Below are 8711 nucleotides of genomic sequence, written 5' to 3' on the forward strand. Positions count from 1 at the left end.
TTCCTAATGATTCTTCTGTTTGTGTACTTGTCCCATTTCATTTAGAAAAGCAGAATCCCCAGTCAACGTTTCTGTGATGTGCAGCCAAAGAAAAGTTTTCAGGTCTTAAAAACAGAATATGCCTACCATATAAGCTTCTCTGTACCCCAGTGCTTTGTGGTTGATTTGCCTGGCACTTTCTGAATAATTAAACCTTAACCAGCTCGATTAGTCAGTGTTTTGTTAGTGTTAATCTTTAATACAATTGATATTATCATCAGGCTTTGATACCAATTAGCTGGCAAAGCTGTTATAATAATTTCAGTTTAAGCACATCATGTGGAATTCTCCTATGTTTGAGATAATTATTGAGGGAATTGTCGTGTTGTGAGGAAAAAGAAATTGACCTTCAAACTCATTTTCTTGGTAGATTGGCTTCATAATATTAATAATATTAATATCTACATTACTTTATCCAAAAAAATTAACTTAATTGGATAAGATGCAGAATTACCTTTACACTATTTTAGCATAAGGTGCGTTTCTAATATCCTATTATGTTCTCGAAAAGATAAAACATTGGTAGTGGATTCTACCACATTAGGATCACCCACCTTGGTGAGGCATTGCAATCTCCACATAGACTCTCTCCGTTAAGGACAAAAGAATTTCGAGAGATCGAATTAGTGACCTTATTGACATATGATTATCTTTGATATTATTTTAATTAAAAATCTTATATAATATATATATATATATTAAAAAGAAAAAGTCCAAGAACTTTTTTTTTTTCTTATTATGTCATTCCGCACCAATTTGCATGCCATTGATCAAGAGATACAAAGCTGCCCCCCAATATGGTAATGGGGTTGAACAGCTGAACTTTTGCATTTCCAATAATTTGATTGATAAACCTATTAGTTTCTTTCCTCTATAGTTGTCTCTCTAAGATTTCAAGACTCTGTTTGGTTGATAGTTTTATTATTTGATTTTTGAAAACAAAAAACACAATTTTCTAAACATATCAAACAAACAGAACTTTGTTTTTATTCATTGATTTCATCCAATAAACTAGACGATGAATTGTCTGTTCCCTTCAAGTCTAAGACCCATCGTATAGTTACTGAGGTACAGCCGATTATCTGCACATAGTCTTGGATGTAGAATTCACTTTGGACCCAAAAACGAAGAAACCTTGCCAGGAAACATGTATAAACCTCAATTAATGTAAAGATGCTCAATGACACTTGGGATTAAAGCTAAAAATAGGGTTCATTCATTTTATTTACACCTATCCTTCCAAGGTAAAATATGTGCTTTACACAGCCGAAGTACACAACAATGGTGCAAGAGAGTCATGTATCAGCAACTCCTCTCATCATCAGCTGCTTCCGAATGAACCCTGCAAAACATTAACCCATAAATTAATTAGGCGTAAAGATCAAAAAATAAGCAAGAAAAAAAAAAGAGAGAGATGAATCTTCTTTTGTGAATCAATGATTTCACCTTTTCCTATCATTTGATCTCTCAATGAGGCCGCACTTTGTCCATACATACAGGACTTCGCGTTTGGTGGTGTGCTGACGTCCCCATGGATCATAGTAATACTGCAACCATTAAATGAATCATATACTTATCACTGAACCAATTATTCATATATTCTATTGATTTAATTAATTGACATGATTATATCTAAATATATTGCTGCAGAAAACAATATATCAGATATATCAGAGACAAAGAAAGGACTTGAAAACACACAATATTAAAGGTTAATCAGATATATCAATAACCAAAAGGATATAAGCAATGGAAACCGTAGTTCAAAATGAAGAGAGAGATGTATGTACTTATTATACGTGTGATTATGGGTTTTTACCGTATAGCGCCTGCCGGTTCGCATGCGGCGCTCTTCTGCAACCCAACCAGGCAGCAACCAGCCATAGCCGTGATCCGATTGATCGCGGAAAATGACTGTGCTCCCTGGTTTCCTCCTATTGCACTTCTGATGAGGACGTTCTCTTATATTGCGCAAGGTGGCTAGCGTCAGCGGCGACCACTGCCTGGCATAGTTGGCGCTGCTTGAGCTTGACGCGCGTCTGCCTTTCACCATGACTGCAGGAGTTTGGAAGCTTAATGCTAGAGGTTTTTTTTTTTTTTTCCTTTGGTGGTTTCTTTCCACCAAGTTCATTGCATTGTATATAGGAGCTAGGATGCTGTATTTTTGTAGTATTTTCAACTTTTTCTCTTGTTTTTCCTCTTATTTCAGATTAGTCCCATAGAGTATTTAAATTCTTTTCAATTTTGCCCTTGGATGTAATTCTAAGTTATTGAGTTATTTGACCTATATATTTAGCAATTGATAGAGCAAGTCTTTTTGTTTTGTTAGATAAATAATCAAGATGTTTTAGAACTTTGTTTAGGGTTAATCTGACAGGCATATAGATTATTATTTTAAAGATGTAGATGCATGTGAAATGCGAATGAAGTTACGTAAATTATATGAAAATATATATTATTTGTTAGTTGACTTGTTTTTTCAACATGTGTTTTTGACTTCAGGGTTTTGATTCTAACATCGGGAAAAAATTGAAACCATATAATTAGTATTAATTAAACCATGACCATGAGCCAACTTTGAAGTAATTGATTGGTTTTAATGTTTAATTTTTTATTTTTCTTTTTAAAAGATATATAAAAGTGAAGATAAAAGTTTTATACTTGTCGATTTGTATAAATTTCAAAAGTTAAATAATTGAATAATTTACTTACAATTATTTTTTTTTAATTTTTAAATTTTCTTCCGACATTGTACAAATTAATCCAAATAAGCATAATATATATTAATTATAAAATAGAAACAATAAAACATAACTTACCATTTTGGAAGTAACTAAGGATTAAGTGAAGAGTATATATGTCAGCCGTTATGTTATCTTTTGATTGATATATAAAGTTTAAGCATTACGTCACTCAACATAAAAAAGTGATAATTAAAGCTACATATAAAACGCGTTATTGAAAAGTTTGATATTTTCTAATTAAGAACATTCTAAAATCTTAATAAAGTCGGATAAAATATTGTTCTTTATATATAATATCTAATAACCAAAAGTTAAGGCATGGAATAAGAATTCAAGAAGGGAGAATTAAGGGTAGAGGGTCCTAGGAAAAAAACACTTCAAAATCTTGGATTTCAATAACAATATCCATTATTCGAAGGATGGTATTGCAATCACCCAAAGAAGTTGGGGTTGTTGAGCAAATAGAGAAACATTAATACTGCTATACATGCAAAAAAAAAAAAAAAAAACCCAAACGTATTGTCTCTGTCTTATATATATTAGTTAAGATTCCCTAGTCAATATTGATTGTGTAACTGCTCAATTTGATAAGCAATGGCAGGCTCCACTGTCGGCTGTTTCACCTTTATTTTTCCCATATATACTTGCCATATATTTATTTATTCAAAGGATACTTACCATATAATTTTTAATCATTGGGTAAGCTTAAAACGTTACATTTATGGTATTCTTGACCTTGAATTATGAAATTATTGTAATTTTTTATTTTCGGGTTAAAATACTCTTGCATTAATCAATTGGAAAATCATCTTAATTTTGGAATTTTAGTGATTCTTTTTACTTTTACCCTCTTCGTTTCTTATCAAGAGTATTTATTTGTTTTGAAAAATAATTTTATTAATCTCAGCGAGCCGTATGCTACTCTAAGTATCTTGCTTATTTGTCCAAAAACTTTCCATGACTTGGTGCTTGATCCGGGCATAAAAAACTATACAATCACAAAATATAGCTATTGATGGCATCTCCAAATCCTATGGACAAACATGGATCGTAGCTATCTGCCCTTATTAGCAAAACTGGGCGTGACGCATGAACAAAGAATTCGTCATCGTCTACATCAACCACCATTCGGCCTCAAAGCAAAAAGATGAGGCATCACAACTATTGAAAAAGCCATCATTTCAGCCTATCCATATTTCCATGGTTACAAATCCAAGTGACCTATCCATAAAAAGAAGACAATAGCCATAAAGACTCGATCTACATCCCTTAGCACTAAACCTGCAAGTTACAAGCAGTTGAAAGAACAAGGGCAAGTAAGAAGCCATACAAAGGAGGATGGTCACCAAATCCGCGGAACCACTTGATTGCAGCTGTCCAAGAGCATTTACTTAATATGGATCTAATTCTCTTTATTTTTGCTCTGTCATGTTGCAGTAGTATAAGCACTCGGTGGGTTAGTCTGAGATCGACTTGTTGTCCGTGGTTCATTCACTTATATTATCTATGAGTGAAGTCGGGTTCATGCAATGCTAACTGCATCGGATTTTCTCTGGTTAAGCTATTGAGACTTTCTGGCTACGATGCTGCTGTTTAATAAGGGAGGCACTCTTCATTGATTTGTACATGGAGAATGAAACTTGATAGGCAGAGGCACTCTTCATTCAGGGCTCTTAGACATGATACACAGAATTATATGTGGAAAATGTGTCTGCATCCTTTGCAGTAGTCAAAGAATATATGCCTTGGATTACGAATTGTACACAGAAGGAATAGAGTATTAGTTTCTTTTGTTAGTGTTCCTGCTGATTCCTCTGTTTGTGTACTTGTCTCATTTCATTTAGAAAAGCAGAATCCCTAGTCACTGTTTCTGTGATGTCCAGCCAAAGAACCTTTTCAAGGCTTAAAAACAGAATATGCCTACTATACATGCCTCACTATACACCATTTCTCTTAAGTTAATTTGCCTGGCTGTACTGTGATTAATTATACCCTAACCAGCTCGATTAATCAGTGTTTTGTTTGTGTTAAATCTTTAATATAATTGATATTATCATCAAGCTTTGATACCAGTTAGCAGAAAAAGCTGTTATAATAATTTCAGTTTGAGCATATCATGTGGCAATCTCCTCCTCCTATGTTTGAGATAATTGAACACACACACACACACACACACACACACACACACATACATACACACATATATATATATATATATATAGATATTATTTTAATCAAAAAAATTAACTTGACTGGATAAGATTTAGAATTATTTTTATACTATCATAAGGTGTGTTTCCAATTTCTTACAATGCTCTTAAAAGGATAATGCATCACCAATGAAACCCCCCACACTGGGGCCATCCACCTTGGTGGGGCATTGCAGTCTCCACATAAACTGCTTCCCTTGAGGATCCAAGAATTTCATAGATCAAATCAGTGACCTTATGGATATAACATGGACTCTAATACCATTTTAATTAAAAAATTATATATATATATATTATTTTAATAAAAAATGTTAATTTGATTGGATAAAATCCTCAATTGCCTTTATACCATTTTGGCATAGAGGTGTGTTTCCAATTTCCTACTATGCTCTCGAGAGGACGATCACATTGAGGCCACCTATCTTGGTGGAGCATTGCAATCTCTCCACATAGACTCTCTCTCTCTTGAGTACTTAAGAATTTCATGGGATCGAACTAGTGACCTTATAAATATAAAATTAACTTTCGTACCATTTTAATTAAAAAACTATTTATATATAATATATATTAGAAAGAACAGGTCCACGAATTTCTTTCTCTATTGTTATGTCCTTCTACACCAATTTGCATTCCATTCAAGAGATACGAAGATGCCCCCCATATGGTAATGGGATTGAACAGCTTAACTTTTGCATTTCCAACAATTTGGTTAATATACATATTAATTTCTTTCCTCCGTAATTCTCTTTGTTTAAAATTTTAAGACTCTATTTGGTTGATATTTTTATTATTTGATTTTCAGCACTTTGTTTTTGTTCTCAGATTTCACCCAATAAGCTATATGATGAAGCCTGTTCCCATAAATTCTAAGACCCAACACATAGTTACTGAGGTATTGCCGATTATCTACACATAATCTTGGATGTAGAGTTCACTTTGAATGCAAAGACACCTTGCCAGGAAAGACGTATAAACCTCAATCAATGTGAGACCAATATTTAGATCACCCTTAGTTAATAATTGAGTCATAAGTAAAGATGCTCAATAACACTTGGGATTGAAGCTAAAAATAGGTTCATTCATTTTATTTACACCTATTCTTCCAAGGCACAATATGGGTTTTACACAGCCAAAGTAAACAACAATGGTACAAGAGAGTCATCTAGCTCTAGATGTCTATCAACAACTCCTCCAATCATCATCAGCTGCTTCCGAATGAACCCTATAAAACTTTAACCCACAAATTAACTAGGCATAAAGATCAAAAAATAAGCAAAAAAAAAAAAAGGAGAGATGAATGATCTTTTGTGAATCAATGGTTTCTCCTTTTCCCATCATTTGATCACTAAACGAGCATCAGGCCACAAACAGCCCATATATGTTGGATTTCGCGTTTGGTGCTGTACTGACGCCCCGATGGATCATAGTAATACTGCAGCCATCAAACGAATTATGCTACTATCACCAAACCAAATATTTATATATTCTATTGATTTTTAATTAATTGATATGATTATATCTAAATATACTGCTGCACAAAACAGTGTATCAGATATATCAGAGACAAAAAGGACTTGAAAACACACAATATTAAGGATTAATCAGATATATCAATAACGAAAACGATATTGGCAATGGAAACCATAGTTCAAAATGAAGAGAGAGATGTATGTACATATTGTACGTATGATAATGAGTTTTTACCCTATAGAGTCTGCCGGTACGCATGCGGCGCTCTTCAGCGACCCAACCAGGCAGCAGCCAGCCATAGCCATAATCGGATTGATCACGGTAAGTGACGGTGCTCCCTGGTTTCCTCCTATGGCAGTTTTGATGAGGACGTTCTCTTATGTTACGCAAGGTGGCCAGCGTCAGCGGAGACCACTGCCTCTCATAGTTGGAGCTGCTTGAGCTTGGTGCGCGTCTCGGTCTCCCCCTAGCCCTAGCCATGACTGCAAGAGATTGAAAGCTTAATGCGATGGTTTTTTTTTCATGTGGTTGTTTTTTCCACCTCGTTAATTTCACTATATATAGGCACTATGGGGATGCTATATTTTGTAATATTTCAGATTAGTCCCTGGAGTATTTAAATTCTAATTTATAGAATTATTTGACTTATGTATTTAGCAATTGACTGAGCAAGTCTTTTTTTTTTGTTTGATAAATAATCAAGATGTTTTAGAAGTTTGTACAAGGTTAATATGGCGGGAATATAAAATATTATTTTCAAAATGAACGTGCATGTAAAATGCGAACGAAGAAATGTACGTTGCATGAAAATATATATAGGATTTTTTAGTTGACTTGCTTTGTCGACACGTGTTTTTGCCTTTAGGGTTTTGACTCTAATATTGAGAAAAAAATGAAATCATGTAATTAGTATTAATTAAATTTGACCATGAGCTAACTTTTAAGTAATTGATTGGTTTTAATCTTCATTTGTTTCATTTTTCTTTTCAAAGATATATAAAAGTGAAGATAAAAGTTTTATACTTGTCAGTTTGTATATACAAATTTCAAAGGTTAATTTATTAAATAACTTATTTACAACTGTTTTTCTTTTTCAATTTTTAAATGTTCTCCATCATTGTACAGATTAACCCAAATAAGTGTAATATATATATATATATATATATTAGTTATAAAGCAAAAACAATAAAACAAAACTTACTGTTTTGGAAGTAACTTAAGAGTAAGTGAAGAGAATATATGTCGGCCGTTATGTTTTCCTTCGACGAATATGTAAAGTTTAAGCATTACGTCACTTAAAATAAAAAAATATAACTCAAACTACATATAAAATACATTATTGAAAAAGTTTGATTTTTCCAAATTAAGAACATTCTAAAATCTTAACAAAGTCAGAGACAATATTTGTTCTTTATATATAATATCTAATAACCAAAATTTCAAACATGGTACAAGGATTTAAGAAGGGGGAATTAAGGGGAGAGGGTCCTAGAAAAGAAAAAACACTTCAAAATCTTGGATTTCAATAACAATATCCATTATTCGAAGGATGGTATTGCTATTAACCAAGAAGTTCGGGTTGTTGAGCAAATAGAGAAATATTAATAGTGCTATACATGCAAAAAAAAAAAATCCAAATGGATTTCGCTGTCTTATATTAGCTAAAATTCCCGAGTCAACATTGATTGTGTAACTGCTTAATTTGATCAGCAATGGCAGGTTCTTCACTGTCTGCTGTTTTACCTTATTTTTCCCATATATACTTACCATATATTTATCTATTCAAAGGACACTTACCATATAATTTATTCTGGGAATAACCATTTAAATCATTGGATAAACTCAAAACTTTGCATTTATGGTGTCTTGAGCTGTTAAAAATTGAATGGTCAGTCATATTTGGCATTTTGCCCTCTTAAAAGAAAAAAAAAATGAAGGTATTTAATTGACCTCTAAAATAGAGCTAGCATTGTATGTATCCTTACAAGAATTAGTATAAGGTTTTAAATTGGGTTTTGCCTATTTGTCACTTACTTTCTTTTGCACTTATTTCTTTAATTGTTCATTAAATTTTTTTAATCTCTGATTCTGTCAATAAATTAATAATAAAAAAGCAAAAAAAAAACAATTGCAAGGACGAATTGGGTCAGGTTAGAATTTATGAACTAAACCAATTGTGCCACACAAACAAATTTGAATTGAACATTAAAAAAAAAATTAACCAAATATTGAACCAGCAATGTATCAT

The 8711-nt window shown here is 32.7% G+C and overlaps 1 protein-coding gene across 1 annotated transcript; it reads right to left on the minus strand.

The window, feature by feature from the left end:
* Positions 1–6338: 6338 nt before the first annotated feature.
* Positions 6339–6943, minus strand: LOC110425471 (uncharacterized). Its single transcript, XM_021440404.1, has 2 exons — positions 6698–6943; positions 6339–6425 (listed from the first exon to the last, which is right to left on the minus strand). The coding sequence occupies exons 1-2, from the start codon at positions 6941–6943 to the stop codon at positions 6339–6341; spliced, it is 333 nt and encodes a 110-aa protein (XP_021296079.1).
* Positions 6944–8711: the final 1768 nt, after the last annotated feature.

This window comes from Theobroma umbraticum, unplaced genomic scaffold (genome assembly GCF_002168275.2).
Source record: "Theobroma umbraticum cultivar Fairchild unplaced genomic scaffold, ASM216827v3 scaffold_81.0, whole genome shotgun sequence".
In the NCBI taxonomy this organism is placed as follows: Eukaryota; Viridiplantae; Streptophyta; class Magnoliopsida; order Malvales; family Malvaceae; genus Theobroma; species Theobroma umbraticum.